This window comes from Acanthaster planci, linkage group LG13, assembly GCF_054643075.1.
Source record: "Acanthaster planci isolate LZ-2023a linkage group LG13, COTS_SCS, whole genome shotgun sequence".
In the NCBI taxonomy this organism is placed as follows: Eukaryota; Metazoa; Echinodermata; class Asteroidea; order Valvatida; family Acanthasteridae; genus Acanthaster; species Acanthaster planci.
In genome coordinates, this window is record NC_141789.1 from 10423980 (window position 1) to 10448952 (window position 24973).

Genomic DNA, 24973 nt, shown 5'->3' on the forward strand with positions numbered 1-24973 from the left:
GTATCAACACCAACTGTGTCAATAAGATCATCCCAAGGCATACCCCTTAAGTCGTTTTTAAATGCCTCCTCATCTAGGTGGTTAAAAGAACGACAAGTAACACAGTTATTTTGGTTATAAAAAGATTTAAAGTTCGAGTTCAAACTTCTCAGTGCATAAATTAAAAAATGATCACTTATACTTGTAACTAAAAACCGCGAAATCATAAAAAAAATCTGATTTAGCTACAAAGATGAGATCAATAATCATTTTACTGTGGTTTGTCACCCTGGTGGGAGAGTTAATCAATTGAGTGAACCTACTAGATGAAGTAAGAGATTGTAACTCACAGCATTGGTTATCAGTGATCGGAGTGAATAAAACCAGAATTGAAGTCACCAAGCAGATTCCAGATGCTATTTTCAGCGGATACTAAATCAGTATTCTTTTCAAATCCATCAAAGAATTCACAGGTTGCACTGGGGGACTATAGAAGCAACCGATGAGACTAGATGATCTATGCGGATAGCGCAGTCCAAGCCATACATTTTCCAAGGATTTAGATTCCAAATCATACCTTCGTTTTACAGTAAGTCTGTTAGAAACGTACACAGCCACTCCGCCGCCATGCCGGCTTCTGTCCCTTCTATACATTGTAAAACCATCAACGAGTACCTCTGAGTCAGATATTTAATCATCGCACATAGTTTCATTAAGGGAGATCACATCAAACAGAGTATTTTTAAGCAGAAATCGTGAGCAGTCAATCTTTAGTACAAGGCTATGGAGGTTTAAACGGGCATATTTTATACCGTTAGTTAGTATGGGTGAATAGTACCGTTAATAAGATCCTTGGCTTCATATCAAGAAAGTGACTGCTGCTCCGACTGGACAACTACTGCAGATGCCGTCGACCCTCTGCCTCTTGAAGTGGAAGGGGAGGACGGCGATTCGCGTCGAGCCATCTCGTTTGACTCTCTGGTGGTTGGCAAAGACAACGGCGTTTCCAGCTTTTCCAAAGTGGACTCAGAAAACCCTGGTTCTTACCACTCGGGTTACCCTGCTTCTGACCAGTCAGATTACAAAGGGCTCCGGAGTACAGAGCCGGTACCGTCACGTCAGATCGGCTGTACAATTTGGCGGACTGCCTGGCCGATTGGTGTGTTTCTCCTTATAGTGACGTAGTTGTTGCTGGAAGGAAACATGACTGCCGATATTCGTTGAAGAGTTGGTGAGTGGACTGGTTTAGTAGTTGGACTAGCATCATCACCACTTGCTGAAGGTATCAAAGCATTGTAACAACGGTCGATCAGTTTCTCCGCTTCTGTTACGCTATCATCGGCGGAAAATTCGATGGCATGATTGACAGCCAGCTCATCTGTAGACAGTGGTGTAAATTGATTCTTTGTTGGGACTGGGGTGGATCCCATTGTTGAAGGTGGCTTTCCTAGCTTCACTGTAGTACAAGGTACAGAGATAAAAGCCCCACTGTTATCGCTCGTTAGCATATCAATGGTGGCCTGTAGCTCCAGCTTTTCTGCTTCAAGTTGCTTTAGCTTTTCCTTATCCGATATTACAGTATTTAATTTTTCAGATATTACCGAGATATGGTTGGTGAATTTCTGGTCAAGCTGTTTGATACTGTCCCACAACTGGTGAAGAGAATGAAGAATACAATGCAAACTCACCGAATTGTCCTTGGATACTGACTGATTAGGTTCCGGTGTCGTGTCGGTCAGCTCAGTCTTGCAGTCCCCGGGTACCAAATTATCCTGTGTAAGGCTTTCTCGCAGACGATCAAGCAAAGTTGCCTTACATCCATTCAGAGGTAGTCCACGTTTCTTTAGCTCACATTTGATTTCAATAATGGTTAGGTTTTCGATAGATTTGCAATCAAATAAAGCCATTTTGCCAGAGAAGCAAGAGAGAGGTTCGACAAACCCGAGCGCTTCCTTCCTCATCCCAATGCAGGCTCAGCGTAGTGCAATCATTATTGCGCAAAAAGTAAACTCAAGGAAGTTTGTGCTTTTTCCGCAACACTATCAATTCGAAATCCTTATAATTATGAAGCTTGTTTTACACCTGTTTTGCCACATGCTTGCGGAGATATTATAATTGCAGTTTAACTTTTATCCATATTTTAGAGTCAAATGTCAGCATCTGTATGGAATGTAGTAGGCCTACATGCACATGAAGCACATCGTCCGCTTCTCGCGAACTATTGATAGCTCTTCCAGCGTGAGTAGCCCGTTGGTCTCGTTCATAGCTAAAGTCAGGCATAATGGTGATGCTCGTACAATTCAGCCCCGTGGATATACTTTTGCCCGGGTGGGACCCTACACCACAGTGTAGACATACGCGGGTATAGAAATAAAATCTATCACTTTGAAGACACCTAAACAAACGCCATGGATTTTTCTTCGACTAATTTTTTATGCATCTTTGTACTTTTCTTCAATTAAGAAAACTCTGAGATCCTTTTAAAGTTAAGTGTATTTAAAATTCTTTTTTTGTAATATTACATACTGTCCAAACTTTGCTGGAGGGAAGACAATGTTCACTTTGCATGTTCTCATGTTCAAATTGTGAACCCAGTTTTTCTCTTTGAAAACATTTTTGTGAAAGGATTGCTCAATGGTTTATTGGTATACTTACAAAACAGTATATTGTTCAAAAACGGAAATTAACGACTGCACTGTGAAACCAAATGTGAATGTTCTTACGTCTTTCAAAGGCCTTCCTGGTGACACTTCACAAACGTGTTGTGGTGGTATTATCCAAAGCTAAACACGTTATGGTGTTTAGTTTTATTATAGCAAAGACGTCTCGATAAATTTAGACACAAAGACACATTTGGGTCATAATAACGATACAAAAACGCGTTTACTGGTGGTAATTAACACCTTCTGACGAATGAAACACGTACATTCCAACTATAGTTGTATGGTTACAATAAAAGCAATGACGCGTTAGTAATGAGAGTTATTTTGATAATGTGCAAAATAGAAAAAAAAGTTTCAGTTTCAGCGCCTAATATAACATCACACTTTGCTCATAAATATGCAAATTTTCAATAGCATTAATCCGGGGATGGAATCCGCCCCGTCCCGCTCGACATTCTTTTCGATATCTCGGCAGTATATGTTTCAGGAGTTGAGACTTTATGATTAGAGTTACTCTTAATGTAATATACTTTATACTAATGCACAGCGTGCATTTTTCTGATGTGGGATGGGCCAAAATAACCCTGCTCTTTAGAGGTTTAGCCAAAAGGCCCTATCACAGATTAAAATAGCATAACAAAAATAGGAAATAGTTATTTCGAACACAAAGGTGCAATTCCAATTAAGGATTAAGAAAAAAGAAACATGGTCACTTTAATATTGTATGAAAGCTTCTAGGAGTAATCTAGTAAAGGTTGAATAAACCTACCACTACGGAAACATAATGTAAAGCAGCTAGCCAAATAAACCGAAAATTTCAATAGACCTACATGTACATAGATGTCTGCATAGTGCTTGACCAAGAGTTATTTACAACTCTTCGTTACAGACTGCACGTAACATCATCCGTATGATGATTTCCCTCCCTTGGGCTACCCAGTTCGTTAGTGTGAGTTCGCTTCACTTTAAACCACCCCCACAGCACATGAACTGCTCATAGAGTTACGTGCATTGGTCGCCGTGAACATGGAACTATGGAACTCGAAGTTAACTCACAACTTAAGGAATCGTCCAATGGGAGCCTGAAAATCATGGCGCGTCTGCGTATTTAACGAAGTTACTTATGAACCGGATACTGCGATAGCATTTTGGTAATTGCCTGCAAGTAAATATGTTTACAATATTAACGGATAAGGAGTTTATTTTACTGAACTTGTGATGAACATTGCGGTTCTTAGAGGCTCAGAAAAGGGATATAGGCCTAAATGAAGAACCCAGTCCTCAAACATTTCATTAAATTTGTAAAGATTAATCGCTAGTATGAAACCGCGGTGCTGGTAGTTTTTCAAGAAAGGTTGTTCTCTTCATTCTCGGCAAGAACTGACTACATAACATTAGACATCAACAATTTGAGGACACCTCGATTGCGCAGCTTGCGCGGTGACTTGTACTGATTGACAGAGGCTGTGCTGTGGGACAAGATGAACTTCTGCAACTCCTTGAACGAGCCTGGCTTTACCCGGTGCACGTGAGCCATATCTATGGTGGCGCTGTTGCGGAGCAAGCTGTAAACTTGATGGTGCCTCCGCAGAATTTTGTCGAACTGAAATGGAATCGAAAAGGTGGGTAGGCAAGCTGAAGAACGCAGGGTACTCGCAAATACAAGCACAGTAGCAGTGACCCTAGAAGTTTTACAGTGGAGCAGAAGTATCGGTAAGCAAGTTACACCTTTTGCAGTGTCAAAGCTACGGGGATGGGGAGCTGCGTGCCCCACGTGTGATCCCTGTCCCTAACTGAAATTTTGCAATGCATGTAATCTGTATATAGAAGCCATAGCTTATATGCTTCCGACGCCCCCTGAGCAAAAAAATGTGAGCAACCCCGGGTACCTTAGTTTTTGGTATCCCAGCTAATCCAATATGGACAAACTATCATTTAAAAATATTAAATGAGATCATTATAGACCCTTGCCGTGTAGCACCCTCTTAATGAGTCTGCAATACGTCAATTATTCTAATGTATTGAGCTTGGTTTTCCAAGCCACGTGAAACTTTCACGCTGAATCACAAACTTTAAACGCCCTGACGAGAGAAAATACCTTCTGAGCCCACTTTGTTGTGTCCTCGAGCGGCGGCACATTCTCCAGTTCAAGAAACACGATGTAGAATATTTCGTAGGTTTCCCCTGTGGAGAACCGTAATTCAGAATGGTTGGATTTGCTTCTGTCGAGACCTGCTCTGCTTCTCGGTGTAACTGTGTTATACAGTAGTCCTCTTGGTGGAGAGTTTGAGCTCAGAATCAAAGGTTCCTGGTTCGACTCCAAGAGCTGGTCGCATGCTGCACTCTTGGGCAAGTCACTTTATTCCTACGTGCCTCTCTTCAGTCAAGGGCTTTGTGTGTTAAATTGTTAGTATCTCTAACGGGGCATGACCGGGCTATTTGCTGCCTATAGGCAGCTGAGACGATTTTAGGAATGTTGAGATGTTTTTAGACGATGAGCGGGGAAACCAAGTCGGCGTCTTTAACCTTACAGCATCCGGATATTTTGGACCATGAGTCCCCTAGAACTCGGCTATACAATGGCAGATAATGATAAAACAGAACGGATGTGATATTTCAACTTAATCTGACATCTGGTTGGGTTTTTATGATCATTAGAAGATCGGGGTGAGCACATCAGTTATTGAGCACATCAGTGGTCTTTACCGGCCTGTCTTGCAAAAAGGGCAGTGGACGAAGATGGTAAATCAAATTTTCACAAAATAGGTAACAACATCATGGTAAGAGATTACTTACAAGAACTCATTAGGGCTTAACGCGTGAAAGAAAAGACAGTGCCACCTTTTCAGAAAACTCTGAGGGTTGTAGGGTCGTATTCCACCCGGCTCTTTTAGGGACATACTGTGCTTCTGAAATGCTCAGATATTATTTTATGCAAACATACTGCAAAGAAAGATACCTTCTAAATCAGCAAGCAGGAGACTTTCTGCGCACGTCCAGTTCACAAGTTTGGATCCCGCCACCTGAGAGGTGAATTCCTCTACCACCGACTGCATCACCACAGCTGTCACCTTCTCGCTGCGAAGGTTCAACAGTTCTGCTTTCCTGCGAACAGTTAACATTATTAGACAGGTTTAAGACACACTTTTGACTTTTCACTTAATCCACCTGATGCGGAAGCACCTTCCCATCGGTTTAAAGAGCCATGTTTGTGGAGAGCGTACTTTTTGTTGGTGGCGATGCGAATGCAGTGCTTGCGTTTCCTAGTCTTTGTTGAACGAGCGTTGTACAGTTACCACCAAGGAGCCTCCGTCGCTAGGAAACTTCTGCCCTTTTCTTGTCAAGCTTGGGACCTATTGAGGGGAGCTAACACACCACCCCTTCCACTTCTGTTGGCAAACCTCCTGTGTAAACACAGTTTCGATGGAATTATCGTCCATAGGGACGTTTCAAAATTTTTGTACACAGGTATGCTGCAATACCCTTACTAATCATATACCCAAAACAAGTGATTTTCTTTATAACAAAGAAGAACTTGACATGCACAGCAACCTGGTTACTGAATCAAAAGTCAAAGAATGTAACAGAATGAGCCTTAAGTTTTACGCAGAAATCAATGTCACCGGACGAAATAAAGAAGTCACAACGATTACTTTCCAATAATGTGTATGTATAGTCGGTAAGGACGGCATCCCTGTACAGAAACCACTAATGTAGATCATTTTGATAAAACAAGTGTTCACTTTGTCATTGGTTCTATAAAATGTTGCCCATTCATGGGTCAAATTTCTTGGTGGAGAGTGCTTTCGTGTCCATGGTGCTATTTTGTTTACGTAGGACGCCACTTGTGGTCCCCGCCCCCCATACAAAAGACATTAGGTCTATTCAAATTATGACTTGCAACAGTCAATACAATGCCGGAGCTGTACTTAGGACTTGAACCTTATTTTGTTACAACTGTGAATGAATGAAGTCAATTATGATTTTAACAAGTTTAATGAAATTATTTTTTATTAGACTTTTAAGTTTAACTGGCCTCAATTTTCCCACACATAAACTGAATCTCGGGTGGAATTGAAAAAAATATATATAACTGAAATATACTGTGAAGATATTTTGTTTTATTTCCCACATAAAGACAATATGCATCAAACAGCTGCTGAAAAGCAAAAGTGATACAAACAACGCCTAAAAGCTACAGGCCAGTAAGATTAGTTCAAAGCACGCCAGGCAGTAGCTTCCAAGAAACGTCGTGACATTTTTTTGACAATATAGGTTTATCAATACCATGATTACTCTGGAGATATTCATTTTTCTATTTGCAAAACTGTGCATCTGTAAAAGTACTTAATACAAGATGCAGAACTATCCAAAGAGGTAATTGCCATCAACATGTGCCGGGCTGTTTGAATGGACATAATGTAACGCGAGTTACCGTAAAGCAAGTTACCGATATGTATGCTCCCTGCATTTTGCCTGTGAATTGTTTCTCAACTTTGATATTGTTAACTTGCAAGTCATAACCCATCGTCAACTCAAGTTAGGGAAATTTTTATCCAGAGTGTTTAGTTTGAGGAGACTTTACGAAAAGAGGCTTTCACAGAATTGAACATGTCCTTTTTTCGTAACGCGAGTTCCCGACATTAAACAATTAAAGAATCTCACGATGTTTGTCGTTTGTTTTTCTTTTTAATTCATTTAGTTGGTCTATGTCTACTTTACCCACAGTGAAAAAAGAAACTTGTATTTCCTTTCAATTACAGAGATATAGCACATTATCCAGTAAATGTACCAAATATTTGTTACGCGAGTTACCGTGGAATTGCCCACATGCACGTTTGACGCGGAGCACGCTGAGTAGGCGTAACTAATTTATTCCGGCATGTAGGGTCTTTGCATACAAGCAGAACGCGCAAGAACACGCCTGTAACTACCTATCTTTCTTTCGCCAAATGGGGGTGCACTTCAGCTCGGGGCGGATGGCTAAGTAATTCGTACACTGTCTTCCATTGTTGCTCACCTGTACTTAAACTGAATAACCGGGCATTTCTCATGCATGTCCACGACCTCGACCACGTCACCATTTCGATAACGGTACAAGCCTCCTCGAGTTGTGAGCACAAGTTCGTAGATCTGCCCGACCACCACTTCGTCAATAAGCAGACCTTTGGGATTTTCCTCCTGGCTGAAAATTTAAGGAACATCAGAGGTTAGCCTACTGATGAGAGTGTGCATTTAGTCATGAAGTAGTTGATCAAGTGGAAGACTTGAAATAGCCATGGTGATAGATGATTTCAAAATAGGGGCCACTGATATATCTTTTTTCGTCAGATCTGAAAACGTACCTCTCCACTAATGGCAATTGAAACGAATATCGACACCTGATCTGACTGCTAGCCTTCGTTAACGGCTTCATGATCGCTAGTCAGATCGGAATACAGCAAGCAAAATTTGGACATGTTGAGCCCGGACAATTGCTCACCAGTCGGACTCTTGAATAAACTCAAAGACACATTCGTGCAGTAACAGGCAGTATTTCAGCTGCGGGTAGTGGGGCCACAGATTCGTTCCAATAAACGTCTCCGTGCTCGCATATGAACCCGAGTAAACTGCTGTTCCTGTCCGAAGAAGCAATAATCACGTAAATCTAAATCAACAGTAATTACGAGTAATATTTTGTTTCTAAAACTGTGTGCTGTGTGGCGTATGCATAAATTCTTGTGGCTTGTGAGTTATTTCTGAAGATATCGTTGAACGAGGGATTTGTATCGTAGTACCCTGAACAAAACTATTGATAGGTTGGACCAAAATCACCAAAATAAAGCTCCATACTGACTGAACATAAGTTGGTGATGGAAACGCTGCAAGTTCAAATCCAGGTAACGTCTTTCTTCCACAACTAAAGCCCAGTAACAATTAAGCCAGAGGAAATTTGAAGGTGGTTTTATACCTTTTGACGTAGATTTCAAGTCATTACCTTTCGCATAAGTCTTTTCTAATTTCTTCCGGAGACCGACTGTGTCCATGGATAATACGTATTTTAGGTGGGGCCAAATTCTCGAGACGATCCCGACAAAACCACTTGAAAATTCTGCTTGGAGTTCACCAGCCCTGACAGGATTTGGCGTAAGGGCAGCGTTCAAATCGCGCCGAATCTCGTCTGAAATGGCGAGATCTGGGTTGATCCTTCCCTTTGTGATGTCATCAAGCATGGTCTGCCAGTTGTCTTCAATCAGTTTCATTGCCCGGACCATCAGCGTGGTGAAGGGGGCGAGGAAAAGGCCAAGGTTCTTGTCGAGGATGGCAAACAAAAGGTGGACGTAGTTTGACTCGAAGTCGTTAGAGAGCTGGAATCCTGCTGACGGTGTGTTACTCATATCCATTAGGTGCTGGTCGTCGGGCACGTGATACAACGGTGCAACCAAATGACCAGATTTGGTATGATTCACGGTGGGTCTGCAGAACAACAGACAACTGCGCTGTAAGGGACCCGGCTTGCCGAAGCTTTCGTTGGCTGCAAAGCTCAATTCATACATAGTATGCGAAGCCAAGACAGGTCGAGACGCAACGATGGGAATCAGTTTACCGGCTCCTGTAGTACCACTGGTGACACCAAATCTGACAGTCTTCTCCCCTAAGAAGACACCTTGTTCACCGTCCGCTAACCTTTGTATGTACTCCTTATAATGGTCATAGGAAGTCAAGGGATGTTTCGTCTGCAGATCAGCCAGATTCTTGATGTTGCCCAGGTGATGTGTTCTACCGTACTCGGTCTCGGCGTCTCGGGCGATGAACTGACGCAGCAGCTTCTCCTGAGCAGGGCGCGGGTTTCTCCACATTTGCCTCAACTTCCGTTTGATGAAGGCCTCGCGCAAGGAGTAGACTTGCTGTCGTAGGTAGCATTTGAGGAGCGTGGAGAGGGTGTGACTCTGCGAACATGGAATGATGCTCATGTGAAAAGCGCACGTGGCGGCCAACAGCAAGAGAGTTGCTAACAATCCTGGTGGATGACAAAAGTGAAGGTCGAATCGATTGAGTTGCAGAATTAGCTTACCTAACTCCAATGCAGTGTTTAAACACAGTCTTTTGAAGATATAGTGATTGGTGTTTCAACTGTCCTCACTTCGATTTTTAGTTTTAATTTGAAGGGTTTTAGTGTATTTTTATTTTATACTGATGCGAATTTCCAGAAGGAAAAAAAAATAATGCCATTCCTGGGAGAAACCGGGATTTTTTTCTACATGTGCGTCCTATTCTCGATTATTCTTTGTCGTGATAATACACAGTAATAAGCCAACAAGTAACCCTTTCTGAGAAATGAGCAAATTATTGGTCCACAATTTAAACATGACAAAATTTAAAACGAACAATGTCTTTGCACTGGGTGACATCACAGCAAAGTCTAGAACTCAGTTATCGGGAAAGTGTGGACATTGTCGAGCTTGATTTAAAGTGCATCTTTCTTAACACCACAAGAATTCTAAGTTGTTCTTGAACATCGAAGAAAATTAGGTACGCAAAAAGTGTGTCAAAATTCAAAGCATGTCTTCATAATGTTATTCTTTGAAACTGTAATGATACAGGCCTAAATGTAGAAATATAAGTTGCGAGGAAAGTATGATCTGGCGTATTCGCCTAAATTCAGCAAATGTGGTAGTTAACTTCTGATTTATAAAAAAAAAAATTCGTATATTTTGTTGGATCAAATACCTAATAACAAAAACGGTAAAGACAGGTAAACTGCGCAGATAAACCAATTCACTTTTGAGCCTGCTTAAGGGGTCGGTGTTCGTGTTTGTTTTCCATGATAACAAAAGTCTTCAGTAGAAAAGGGTTTTAAAAACTACTATTTAATTGCAAAAACTGGTGCATGACTGTTGTATAAAGTCATTTTTGACGGTTATCTATCCTATAAGGAACCAAATCGTCACGTCTTTATGTTTTTAACGGTTCAGAATAGACCACTCTTTTGTACACGTGAGTTTGTTAGAACATTATTCCAAACTCTGTGCCTCGTAAATCTGGGGATATTTTTTAGTGTCGTTTTATTGACGGACGGCCCAAGTGGCATGCAGTGCGCATGAGCTTTGAGAAGCGACCAGACACATGTGATTCGGTCAAATCGAAGAAATTACAATTCATGCAAATTTATTTTGCATGAGCAAATGTTGGCTCGGTTTGTTAGTAATGGGGGGTTCAGTTGGGTACAGTTTGACCTAGCAAAAGGACACATCAATATGCATAGGCATGATAATTATGATCATAAAAATATGAATAGGAATGAGGTGTAGAGTAACATGTTGGCACAAGATGACCTAGCGATGAATAGGAATAGCATAGGGTCGGAAAGTGTGGTACAAGATAAACTTGTGTATGGGATTAAAGATGAATAAGGCATATCATGGGGTAAAAATTTTCGGTACAATTTGACCGTTCTTATGACATAATGGCCATGAGACGATTAGTCGTAGGTGGTGTGATGTCACGGAAAAATACCGACTGGGCCTACACGGAGGTGCTAAGGTAATCAAGGAGTAGGAAGCGATAACCCCTAAACAAAAGGCCGCACGTGCCGCTGGGTAATGATACGGATAATCCCTAGACAATGGACTGTACGTAGTGGTTGGGATGTGTCGGCGGACTATTGTGTTAATGATCATATTGTGTACGTTGGAAGTGAGCGTTTGTCTGATCGACTTAATCCTTGGACACTAAATTTGGAGAGAGGGCACCCACATGCCAACGGTCTTGCTTTCGGCTCACTGTGGCTACCGAGATCTGATCGATACAGGAAGAAGACCCTGCCGTCCCTAGCTAATTTCTTACTCCTTTGAACTAGCGTGTTTTACGTCGGTTACCCTGTACATGTATACGGTTTTACAAATTCAAACAGAGCGGAGCGTTACTGTTGTTCTTTATTGTAGAACCTAAGTGTAACATACATCATTATGTAAAAATTACGAAGTCTCAGGGGCGGCGTGACGTCCGTTGGGAATTTTTAACACGTAGCAAAGGGGTAAATTTATTCGTCGTGCTGTGGAATATTGTGCAGATGTTCCCGGCCAGTATCCAAACGGAGAGATAATTATTATTTTCTCCATGTGACTTTTCCTAAAATTACTTGAGGAAGACAAAGGTAAAATCCCAGCATGATTGTAAAGTGTGCGCTCTATTGACAAACATGTACATATACCTTGACTCTTTCTCTCTCCAATGGAGTGATCAAAGGGACCGGGGTGGTTACTATTGGCAAAAAATGACGTAATTGGCCGTATAAGGAAAAGACTTAGACCGGTGCCCATGCCCTGTCATTGTGCATAACATGCACATGCACATGTATACGAGTATACAGCAAACGTAGGAACTAATGTATACAGTCGTGCAACTGCGCGAATGTGAAACCCGCGCCATGCCCGTGTTGTGACATGCGGCGGTGATACTGTCGTCAGAGGACGTTATGAATCAGCTGGACGAGGAGGATGATGGCTCCAATAGCTTAGATTTAGCTGCAAAAAGTGACCTCGACATTTCACAGGTAATTCGAAATTCAGGCCTACTCTCAAACATGATCATTTTGGACAAGCAAAATGTGACTATATTTTGTATTTTGTATATGCATATTGTAACGGATTACGGCTAGGCTCGGGCGACTAGGACTGACGAAAATAAATTTATCATGCATGATGTAAACTGACTGTATTTTCCAGCTGTCGTAGGTTTGATTTTGAAGGATTTTTTTGAACTGAAGTGCAGTACAGGGTAGGCGGCAGTGACAGCAGGAAAAGTTGGAATTTTGAAATTTATGCACACCACATCAATCATGTCAGTCTAGGCCTACTTGTAGAGGTACATGTAACATTAGCTAGGCCCTAGGTAGGGCCTACTTTAAGCCAAAATAAAGCACAATGTAATGTGTAGGCCTATTACTGGTCACTGATAAATAGGGTACGTTGGTTGGAAGTTTTTTTACTTCAAATCTACACATGATGCCGTCTTTTGACACAGTTTCGGCGAAGTAACTGATAGCCATAAAAGAAACGCTAGTGATGGCGATATTTTCATGATTCTCATTTCAAATACCAATCGGCTGATTTTGGAAAATGGTCGATGGTCGGCCAAAATGCAATGTGGGAAGAGCGCATTGTGACCATTGTCCAAATCAGTCGGGCAGTGTTAGCGATAAAGCTCGTGCCATCTTCCTTTGGGGGAAAAATGTAACTGGACAGATCACGCGTTTTTTTAAATTATTTTTTTTTTACAAATGTTCCACGTATGACATGTATGCAATGTTTTTTTGAAAAACGAAATACCAGTATCATTTCATCGATGTTTACAGGAGAAGGAAGACAGTGACTCTGTCAGTAAAAATGAGGAAACTCCTGTAGGTTCAAATGACATCTCGGACGACGGAGGTCTCAGTAACGACTCTGGAAGTGAAGACTCGCATCAAGCCCAACCAAGTCATTCTACAACAGGACAGGAAGGCAGGCCAGCGAGAGATGGTATACGCCAGGATGCTGGGGCTACACGACGTAGGGGTGCTAGGGCTGTAGGAGGTACACCTGTTGCAGTTCTTCCAGAAAGATGGTCGGCAAGTTTACCCAAGCTGAACATTCCATCATACACGGAAACATCGGGAGTAGTAATGGTAGTTAGAATAGATCAGTTTGACCTCTAACCCTTGACCTACTTCCGGTGCAGTATAGATCAGGTTGACCCCAATCCGGTTGCGTGTGAGTAAGTCACGTGATAGTTACTTTTAGGTTCAGAAAGGTCGGTGGGGTTAGTAGGTCAAAGGTGCGTAGTAAACGGTGAGCGGGCGAGAGGTCGACGGAGATGGTGGGCGTAACCGCATCAACGGTCGAGGAGGTGGAGGGGCTGGTTAAAAATGAAAACAAGAAAATCGAACGTACTCACCCGAAATCGCCGCACGTCGCGCCGCGTACTCTAAAATGGAACTCCAACACAGACACGTAGACTGACGCAGAGACAGACTAAGGATTTATCTTTTTTGTGAACATTTGTGACGCCGGATCGGGGTCTTGTGGAGAGGCCCAGAAAACCCGAAGCTCTCATTCCCATGACAGAATGAAAGTCTTCAAACAAACGGGGATCTCCAAGGAGAAGACGAAGAAGGGGAATGGCATCCAGTCATCCGTCGTCTGCTCCGTCGGCTTCTTGACGACTGACAGAAGCTCCTTCAGGACGGCCCTTCCCGCCATCTCCTTCAAGGTCAGAGTAGACATGGGGGACAAGGCCTGCCGGACTGTGCACTCCATGTTGATGAACCCGCGCCTGTGTACCATGTAGCACTGCAGTTCCACGAGTATCAGAAGTATTCTTGCCAGGGTTTCTGTCACTCGGTAGCATCTCTGTTTGGTGGTCTGGGACCAGCTGCGAGTTACGGCCGCCTCGACTGCATTCGCCGACAACATCTTTAGGCTCATGGTGCGGCCTTGCAGCTGGTGGTGGTTGCCGTACCATTTCCAGTGGCGACTGCACCGAGCTCGCTCCCACAGACGATACGGCGTGAATAGCACAAACCACTGACCCTTCTGGAAGTGGCGAATAGCCAGCTTATTGAAAGTCTTGCTATTCGCAATGATGACGTCGGTGTCAGCAAATTTGTCTATATCGTCCAAAATGGAAAAATATCATATTCTTAGCCGTCCATTGACCGGAATCGAGGAGACGTTGGCCTTCGTTTAGGGTTTTTGGAACTCCATGCTGATTCCGTGAAGTAATGAAATACTTGACCGTTTCAGAGCGAATAAATTGCAGCAAAGGCTTTTCGTCAACTTTTCTTCATTTGATCTCATCGGCGTGTCTATCAATTTCCGACGGTCAGACCTAATTTTTGGATGCCGTTCGTAAAACTGAGTCGGGTAACGAAACTTTCAGTGACTAAAGTGTCATATCCCGTTTGCAACCTCAAACGGGAAATGACACTGGACGATAGTGTCACCATCAAAATAACGAGGGCATTTCAAGATGCTCTGTCTGAAAATGACGACGGGGATTCCGAAGTGTATTCGGATACAGGAGACGAGGCGGATTCTGAGCACGACACTCCCTCGGGTACAGATGAACCCGCGATGGACTCGTCCACCCGAGCAGACACACAGCTCGGAGGAAATGAAGACGAGACCGTTCTGCACGAAAAACAGAATGGGGCACGGCAGGTAAGGCCCAAAGATTTATACCGCATCGTATCGATAACGTCGCGCCAAGTGCGTAAATTTTGCACCCAAGGAAACGAATATACGTTGCGTTTCAATGACATCGAGCCAGTGCGCGGTATAGGTAATGTCTTAGATACTTTGGGAGGTGTATTTCGGTCCCTCATGGACCGAGTCCTGAGCAACGTCTCTTCGTCCATGACGTTCTGTCTAACATCGAAAGAATTCTGCAGTCGAATGAGAGCGTCAGTTTGAATGGGGATGTCGTCATTAGGGTCGTCACTGTTGAGATGGACATGGGAGATCATCCGAATCGCTCGTGGTAGTTCTGCGTTAGAGCGATGGCTCAAACAGAAGAGGGGGTGCATCACCATCAAAAACCAAGATGAGCTTTGTTGTGCCAAGGCGATCGTCATTGCCAGCGCAGCCCTCTAACGTGAGGACCCTCAAACCAATTGGAATTCTGTTAGACTGTGTCGCGGTGAGACCACTCGATTGGCGCTGGAACTGCATCGTCAGGCAGACGTTCCCCCACAAAGATGTGGCTTGGAAGAATTATTGGAATTCCAGCGTGTTCTGAGTGCCAACAGTCGGCAGCTCGTTGTTCTGTGTAAAGAGCTGTTTAATGCCGTTTGGTTCAAGGGGGAGGAAGCTCCGCAGAAGTTGTTCTTGTATTTTTATGACAACCACTATGCGGTTATAAGATCCATGACCAGTTTTCTGTGCAGATCGTACTTTTGCGACGTTTGTCTCCGAGGATACGACGATAAAAGGAAACACAAATGCGCGGCTAAGTGCCTGTGTTGTTACCGGTCTTCCATTGACTGCGATTTTACGGGTTGGGTTGACTGCCGCTGAGGAATGTGAAGACAAAGAAGGGCACTGCAGTCGTGGGAAACTCTACCTGTTCGATGATATACAAATGTTCTTGTGGAGAGACCACAAATAAGAAGCGCCGATTGACGAAACAGAAGCACATTTGCGGCGAGGTGTACTGTCAGAACTGCAAACTATACCAAGAGGCCGATCACCGATGCTTCATACGTCCCCTTCAATGTAGCCATGGCGTACCCGCTGATATCCAAACGGATGATAGGGAGGAAGAGATGGACCCGGTGGAGTTGATGGAGCTGCAAGACGTGGAGGTGGTTCAGTCCGACAATGAAGGCGGAAGGAATAAGGGCAGGCGTCCTCTCTACATCTTTTTCGATTACGAGTGTCGGCAAGACGAGCAAGTGGACGAGAATAGCCCCGGGTCAGTGTGCGGTCACGTTCCAAACCTTTGTGTTGCACAGAGGGTTTGTCGACATTGCTTGTCAAACCAAGACATCTCGGCAGAATTTTCCTGTCCTTGCAGTCGGGGAACCACCAACGAGAACATTTTCAAAGGGGCAAACACGCGGAACGAATTTTGTGAATGGCTCTTCAATGAGGAAGGCAGCCACAAAGGAGTGATCTGCATCGCTCATTATGCCTTGGGGTACGACTCCAACTTTGTCCTTCAGTTTTTATATGAGCGAGCCATTCTGCCCAATGTCGTTATGAATGGGGCTAAGATCAAGTCCCTCGAAGCCTTGGGGATCAGAATCATCGACTCCTTGAGCTTCCTGTTGATGCCTCTTTCAGCGATCCCCTCCACGTTCGGACTGACGGAATTGAAGAAGGGATATTTTCCCCATCTCTTCAACACTTAGGAGAACGAGCGCTATGTCGGCCCTATTCCAGACACGAAGTTTTACGACCCCGACGGAATGAATGCGAAAAAGAGAGAGGAAGTTTTGCAGTGGCACGCTAGTCAACGTGGGCGGCCATTCCATCTACAGGAAGAAATGATAGAATACTGCTGCAGTGACGTCGACATACTACGGCGCGGGTCGTTGGAGTTCCGTTCGATTTTCATGCAGCATACCAATGTCGACCCCTTTGAATGCTCCATAACTATCGCTCACGCCTGTAACGTTGTATTTAGACAGAATCATTTGCAGGAAAACACGATCGCTATCATTCCAGCCGGAGGATACAGGAAGAATCACACTCAGTCTGTCGTGGCCTTGAGGTGGTTGGATTGGGTAGCACACTCTAGAAACATCCGTATCAGGCACGCGCTCAACGGCAGCGAGGTCACCATTGGCAAGTATCACGTGGACGGACTGCACGAGAAGACCGTGTTCGAGCTCCATGGTTGTCTGTGGCACGAATGCCCAAAATGTTTCACGCACAGAGACGTGACAACCCCGCTTACTTCACTTAGCATGAGATACCGCTATGAAGCCACCGTCCGGCGTACCTTGGATCTGAGACATGCCGGATATAACGTGGAAGAAATGTGGGAATGCGACTTCCAACGAATGGCAGACAGTAATGGAGATCTACGAGTATTTTTAGATGATCTTCAAGAGAACGCCCAAGATGTGATCCCACCCCTCCATCCACCAGACACTTTCTTCGGAGGAAGAACAAACGCTACCAGAATATATCACAAGTGTGGTCCGGATGAAAAAATAAAGTATGTGGACTATTTAGCCTCTATCCCTGGGTGTGCAAGTACGGAAAGTTTCCCATGGGTCATCCCAAGATCATCACGGTGATTTTCGCAGCATCCATTGACAAGTACGAAGGATTTGTGAAAGCCGAAGTTTTACCACCGAGAAAGCTGTACCATCCCGTTCTCTCACGCCACGCGGGCGGAAAGCTCATGTTTGCTCTGTGTGGAGAGTGTAGTGAAACTCAACAGATGACCCTCTGCGAGCACGAGGATTCTGATAGAGCTATCACCGGTACGTGGGTCACGGGCGAACTGAAAAAGGCTGTGTCTTTAGGATACAGCATCATCCAAATTCTTCAAGTGTGGCACTTTGAGGAAACCGAGCAGTACGACCCTGAAAGTAAAACAGGGGGGTTATTTACGGGCTATATCAACACCTTCCTGAAGCTTAAACAGGAAGCTAGCGGGTGGCCTGAATGGTGCAACACGGAGGCAAAGAAAAACCGCTATATCCTCGACTACGAGCTACACGAAGGCATCAAGATCGACCCCAAAAATGTCAAGAGAAACGCGGGTATGAGGGCTGTGGCAAAGTTGATGCTCAATAGTTTTTGGGGGAAGTTTGGCCAGCGAGAAAACATTTAGTAATCGGTGTTCATTGAGTCTGGTAGTGAGATCTCTGCCAGTTTCGCCAATGTACACCTTGCTGCATTCGCAGGGGATCCTGTAGACCCCTGGCTTGGTCTTAGGGTCTTGTTTGTCCTTGTGAGACTGGAGAGTTGCTTGGATCTTGTTGGGGGTGGTATGGAAGACTTTGATGCCATGGTGTAGAAGGATGCGCTGGATCCGGTGGGAGGTATTGCCTATGTAGGGGAGGGTGACAGAACTAATGTGCCTAATGGGTTGACCCTGGGTATAGGAGACCCGCTGGTGGGGGGGGTCTAGGGTCTTGGGTCTTGATCTGTTTTGACTTGAACCCGTTCCGCTGTAGTGCTGTGGAGATGTGATGGAGTTCTGATTGTAGGTGGTCTTGGTCGCAGATGTTGTATGCTCTACGTACGAGGGTTCTGTTGACGGAGGCCTTGATGCTGGGGTGGTGGAATGACCGGTTGTTCAGGTAGTGGTCGGTGTGTGTTGCCTTCCTATATACTGTGCGGGATAGGGTGCCGTCTGGTAGTCTTGAAACCTCGACATCCAAGAATGCAATGCGTCCGTCTTGGTTCTTCTCCATGGTGAACTGGATGTTGTTGTGTTGGCTGTTGAGGTGTTGAAGGAACAGCTGGAGGTCTTGTGGGCTATGTGGTCAGACGACAAAGGTGTCGTCCACATACCGGATCCATACGTTGGGCTTGAGGTCCGCAGAGAAGAGGGCTCTCTGCTCAAATTCTTCCATGAACAGGTCTGCCAGAACCGGGGATAGAGGCGATCCCATGGAGGTTCCGGAAGACTGGTTGAAGAATTTGTCTCTCCACTGGAAGCAGGAAGATGATACGCAGCTGATCAGGAGATCGTGGATTTGATGTGGTGTGAGGTTGGTCCAGTCGCTGAGTGAGTGACCTTGGAGTAACCTGTCCTTGGCGATAGTGCATGCTTCGGATGTGGGTACGTTAGTGAAGAGAGAGACTACATCGAAGCTGACCATTATGTCTGTGGGGCGTACAGACAACCCGTCGATGAACTGGGCGAACTGGTCCAAGTTCTTGATGTGATGTGGGGTGTTGCCGACCAGAGGGTGAAGGATCTTGGTGAGGTGCCTGGCAGTGTTGTAGATGGGGCCACCTCGGGAAGCTACAATGGGTCGGAGTGGGATACCGGTCTTGTGAATTTTAGGCTGGCCGAAGAATCTTGGACATCTTGTACTGGAGGGTCGGAGCTGTCGGTATAGGGCCGGAGCTGTCGGTATAGGGCCATGGAGATGCTGTCTGACTTTTGGAGGGCTAGGAGCTTAGCCTGGAATCTCTTTTGGATGGAAGGTATGGGGTTCTTGTGAAGGGGCCGGTAGGCACCCGACTCAAGAATGCCCCGCACCTTACGGTCATAGTAAGGTTCCAGTCCCACAGTAATACAGACAGGCTATGTATGAAATACATGTATGTAGTACATGTACATTGCTTGAATTAGACTAGACCAGAGACTTTATTGCTTCTTCAGGAGCTAGTCAATGGAGAAATTTCTTGTGCCTAGCACCATCTGACAACTTCAATAGCGCAGGCAAAATTCATTTTTCAGTTTATTTTCTGCAATTTTGTTCTTTCATTCTTTATGAATATCAGCATTCTGAAAATAAAGAGATCGATGTTCAAAAATGATATGCCCAAGATACATCAACTGAGAACTGGTAATCAGGTTTTCAAACATTATAGCTTAAAGGACATGCAGTGTAGTCTACAATTAGGATAAATATCCTTTAACAAATTGGCCTTTGCAAGCAGCAAAAGCTACAATTTGGTGTATGAAAGACCGCTGTCGTGTCTGCGTTCTGGAGATACATGTATATAGACATTTGTATATCCACATTTTTGGAAAGCTCTTTTTAAGAAAAAAACTCATGAAGTGTACATGTACATACATGTAGCACTTGGAAACACAATAATATTTCTTACTGAATGATCAATTTCTCATCTTTATTGATGAGTATCCATGATAGATATTACTTTGTGCTTATTGTGACACTTGTTCATTTTGGGAAGCTACAGAGTGGCAGACATCTTAACTGTGTTAAGCAAGTTTTCTAACCTTGTTTTGTTTTTCAAAAGCTTAATGCTCATGATAATTTACTTACTATAATTAAAATGTTATAGAATTGCATGAAAATTAAATCAGTGCTGTAGTTCCATATCTTAAGGCACCTCCCGCAGGTTATTGTAATCAAGCAGGTAATGGGGGTCCCCTAGCGATGGACATAATAATTTGACAGTTGAAGACGTGATTGTGGGTCTGCATGTACAGTGATGTTATACTTTGAGTTATACGTTTTGGCGTGAGTATGAGGGACATGGGAGTGATAGCCAGGGGAGCAAGGGAGCAGAGTTTGGGCGACTGGAACTCTCTGCACTGGATTAATTGGAATGGAAATAACGTCAGATCGTTGAAGGCAACTAGAGTTTTCTTTCCCATGCGTGCTGTTCCTTATGCGGATGTTTCCCCCTACTCTCCTTGATTGGAGGATGGCTCTTCACCCACTGCCCTTGGCAGGGGCCTGACCGCCACATGTGTATAGGAATTCATGTGTGACAGAATTTTATTCAAACGTGTGGAAATGACGTATAATGATATATAATTAAAAAGAATAACTGATTTGTATCCAGTCATTCACCGGTTTTAAACCAGGCAATTACAAGCCCTGTTATCCTGAAGATAAGAAGAGGGATGTTTTGAGCATTTTGGTAGGATTTGTCAGATGCTGCTGGCATGTTAAATTTATACTGCTGCAACTGTACATGCTAATGCGTGGATAATATTATCCCAAGCTTTGCTGACTTCACTGCTTGGATAATATTATCCCAGAATGACCAGACTTCACCAAGGAATAACATTATCCCAGGCCTTGCTGACTTCACTGCTTGGATAATATTATCTCTGAAAGTGTCCATTTCAAAGAGAGAGAATATTATTCGATCTCTTTTTGACTTCATTGCATTGGTAATAATATCCCAAAGAGATTCCACCAAGAGAGAATCAAGAGTTACTTACTGAGTTCATTAAAGCACATGTGATTAAAAAGTCTCACACATGTAGCCCCTGCGAATAGAACGAAGGCAAGTTGTATTAAAGTAAAATGACTCTCTTAGATAACAAAGGATATCTGGATTCTCAATGAACGAGGGGGAATTGTAACCAATGGGATCTGGCCCTAAACTTGTTGAAAATACATGAAAAAATACTGGAATACAAATTCAACTAAAAATTGCCAAAAAAGAGTTCACGTTAGTTCACTTTGGTTTTAATTGCAATAATTTATTTGATCCTTGTCATTTTTTTAGTTAATTTACAAGCACATATCTAAGGAGTAATAATGCTTATTATGCCCGTAAACAAGTGTTGTATGTTACCTTTACGTTTCATAATAAAGAACAACAGTAACGCTCCGCCCTTGAATTCGTAAAATCGTATACATGCACAGGGTAACCGACGTAAAACACTCTAGTTCAAAGGAGCAAGAAATTCAGCTAGGGCCAGCAGGGTGGGTCTTCTTCCTGTATCGATCAGATCTCGGTAACGATAGTGAGCCAAACGCAAGACGGTTAACATGTTGGCGCCCTCTCTCCAAATTTAGTGTCCAAGGATTAAGTCGATCAGACCAACGCTCACTTCCAACTTACACAATATGATTATTAACACAATAGTTCGCCTACACAGCCCACCCACTATATACAGTCCATTGTCTGAAGATTAACTGCATATTGGCCGGCGGCATGTACGGCCCTTTGTTTAGTGATTATACAAATACAACATGGTTTGAGGGGAAGGAGTGGGAATTACTGGTTCCAAGGTGTAGGTCAGTTTGACTACCTCCCGACGCAAGGGAGGTAGTCAAACTGACCTACACTTCGGGGCCAGTCATTCCTACTATTATCCCGAAATAAACCATGTTGTATTCGTTTCAGTACATTTTATACATATTCAGTAGTTGGTTGCTGACATACGTTTTGGGTCTTTACCGTAATAGTTATTAGGATACAACCCTAGACTGGTTCCGTAAAGACTAAATGACACAGACTACATATTTACGCAGCGGGTTTCATAGGGATTTTTATGCTACCAGAAAAAACTACCGCACTGCAGCCAGGCGAATACTCACCGCTATGACATCACCTGGTCGCGTATCATTTCTACTTCCCAGACGCGAGGTGGCATCGGCCAATGACGCACTCCGATTTGCTTATGAATATTTATGAGGTATAGTAATATCGCTTCGTACTCCTTGATTACCTTAGGACCCCCCTGTAGGCCAGTCGGTATTTTTCCATGACATCACACAACCTATGACTCATCGTCTCATGGCCATCAATTCATAAGGTTAAATTGTACCGAAAATCTTTACCCCATGATATGCCTTATTCATATTTTATCCCATACACCGGGTCATCCTGTACCACACCTTCCGACTCTATGCCATTCGTATTCATCGCTGGGTCATCTTGTGCCATACATTTTACCTTACACCTCATTCCTATTCATATTTTTATGATCATAATTATTATGTTTCTGAATGCATATTAATTTGACCTTTTGCTATTTTATGTTGCAAGGTCAAACTGTACCCAACTGACCCCACTACTTTTGACCTAAATGTGTAATCCTTGCTTGAGGAAAAGTTATAGTTTTTGTCGAGGGTCTTATGCCTTCACAACAAATTTGCCGTGCATAGACTTTTGTGTACACCATGACCACAGCCCCTTTGGGGAAGAAGTCTTTATTGTCTTTCTAATCGCCAAAGTGCTTGTTCTTCTGAGAGAGAAAGACACTTCAGATCTTATTGCCAACAAGATCAAATTGAGGGGCGGGGAACAGGGACCACAGGCCCCTCCCCAGCCAAAATTTGGGGGGAATAATGCCATTTAATTTTAAGAGCATGTATAACCCCTGAAACTGTAACCTCACCCCTCAGAAAGTTAATTAAAGATTTCATTCTCACCCTTCATAAAAATGGTTTTGGATCTGCCCTTGATCACAGTTATGCTTCAAAGTAAAACCTATTGGAGTAACAATTTACACGTCGTGCTATGAGATGACTCCCAGATTACTTACCCAACATGCAGCTGAAAATGAGACCAAGGACGATCGAGTCCACCAACAACATGTGAATCAACCAAGCACTCGCGAGAGCCAATACGGTGCCCGTAATTAAACATTTACCGCTCCACTTCATGGCTGAGAAAACATGCAAGACTGATTTTCGAGCTGAGGTAATCAGGATATGCTGTAGTAGCATTTATTCTGTATGGACAAGTGCATTAGCAAGGGAGTCAAGCACACATACGCATATTCCGTCCGCAACACCCCCTTCACAGTCAGAAACACGGACATGCATACAAACGAAGTAGGTCTATAAAGTTTTGAACTGCGCTGACAAACTGATTTCACTGGTACCCAACACCCTTGCATTGCACTAGGATCGAGGAACTTGTCTATAGGCATTTTCTTTCAAGATAACCGTCACAAATGACTTTACACAGTCATACACCAATTTTTGCAGTCAGAGAGTACTTTTTAGAAGCCCCCTTCCACGGGACACTTTTGTTATCGTGGAAAACAAACATGTACACCGACCCCTTATTTAGGGCTCAAAGGTGAATAGGTTTACCTTAGCCATTGGGTTGTATAAATAAAAAATAGCAAATGATATGAAGTTCAAGCAAACATTTTTCGCTTTTTTATCATTTTTATCAAAGTAAACATATCGGCCGCGCTCAGCACTCTGTCAAGAGAACCGGGCGGAGACCGAGAGGAAGGCCAGGCGGGCAGCGGCGCGCCTTGTGGCGGACCGCCAGCCTGCATGCAAGATCCAACTACGAGCTTTTTAAATACGCTTTTGCACCTGCTGGCACCAGACTTGCCCTTCAATAGATCCTCGTGAAGGTATTTTATCCGACAAAATACATGAAATTGTGTGTTTGACAAATCAGAAGTTAACTACCGCATTGCTGATTTTAAGCAAATACGCCATATCACACCTTCCTCTCAAATTATATTGCTACATGTATGCCTATATCATTATAGTTTCAAAGAATAACTTTATGAAGACATGCTTTGAATTCAGACTTTTTGCGTACTAATATTCTTCTTTGACGTACAAAAACAACTTGGAATTCTTGTTGGGTTAAGCGTGTAGACCGATGCACTTTAAAGAAACTTCGACAGTGCCCATAATTTCCCAATAATTGAGTTCGAGGTTGCTGTGATGTCACCCAGGACAACGACACAGTTCAGTTTATACTTTTTCTGTTGGAATTGTGAACTGAAAATTCACTCACTCAAAAACAATTTCTCAGAAACATTAAAAAATGTTGCGGACAAGGCGATACCGGACGTGTCGCAAACGTCCTGCACTGGTATGTATTTTTGTCGATTTTCGGCTTTCAGCTATTTGAATGTATTTGTTCGGTAAAATTATTCAGGTTTAGATGAAAAATGTTCTGAACTGGAATGTCAAAGCTGAATGTTGTTTCAGTTAACCGTAATAAGCTATTTTTGAACCGTTCAAAGCTCACTTTTATGTGCACTGTTTAATGGTAGGTAAATTTTGGGTAGATATTTTGGTAAAATTATCAACTATTATTAAAGCAACCTTTGGGCAAATTGTTTATATATTTCAACATTGGAATATTCACGACCAAAATTCAAGACTCGCTTTTCATTCGCGAATATTGACGCCAATCTTTGCGACTTAATTCACAACTCGTTGTATCTCCGGTCGCACATATTGCCGCAGTTTTTTTCCAGTAGGCGGAAATGAAGTGTTCACGTGCACGCACGATGACCTACATTTTTCTGCTCGATCTCAGTCAATATTCGGCCGATCGGGCTTTGAGCCTGCAGCCTCTGTTACACCGTACCGGTGCACAGTCAAGCAGAAGACAACAATCCATATATCATGATGTTGTTAGGGATAATGCATGGCTTTAGGATACACTGGTAAGTCCAGTTTTAAAATTGAGGCCACA

The 24973-nt window shown here is 43.4% G+C and overlaps 1 protein-coding gene across 1 annotated transcript; it reads right to left on the reverse strand.

Annotated features, from left to right (window-relative positions):
- Positions 1 to 4026: 4026 nt before the first annotated feature.
- Positions 4027 to 23178, reverse strand: LOC147796989 (uncharacterized). The gene is made up of 7 exons (XM_087144658.1): positions 23058 to 23178; positions 8620 to 9642; positions 8125 to 8260; positions 7663 to 7827; positions 5602 to 5747; positions 4741 to 4826; positions 4027 to 4245 (listed from the first exon to the last, which is right to left on the reverse strand). The coding sequence occupies exons 1-7, from the start codon at positions 23176 to 23178 to the stop codon at positions 4027 to 4029; spliced, it is 1896 nt and encodes a 631-aa protein (XP_087000784.1).
- Positions 23179 to 24973: the final 1795 nt, after the last annotated feature.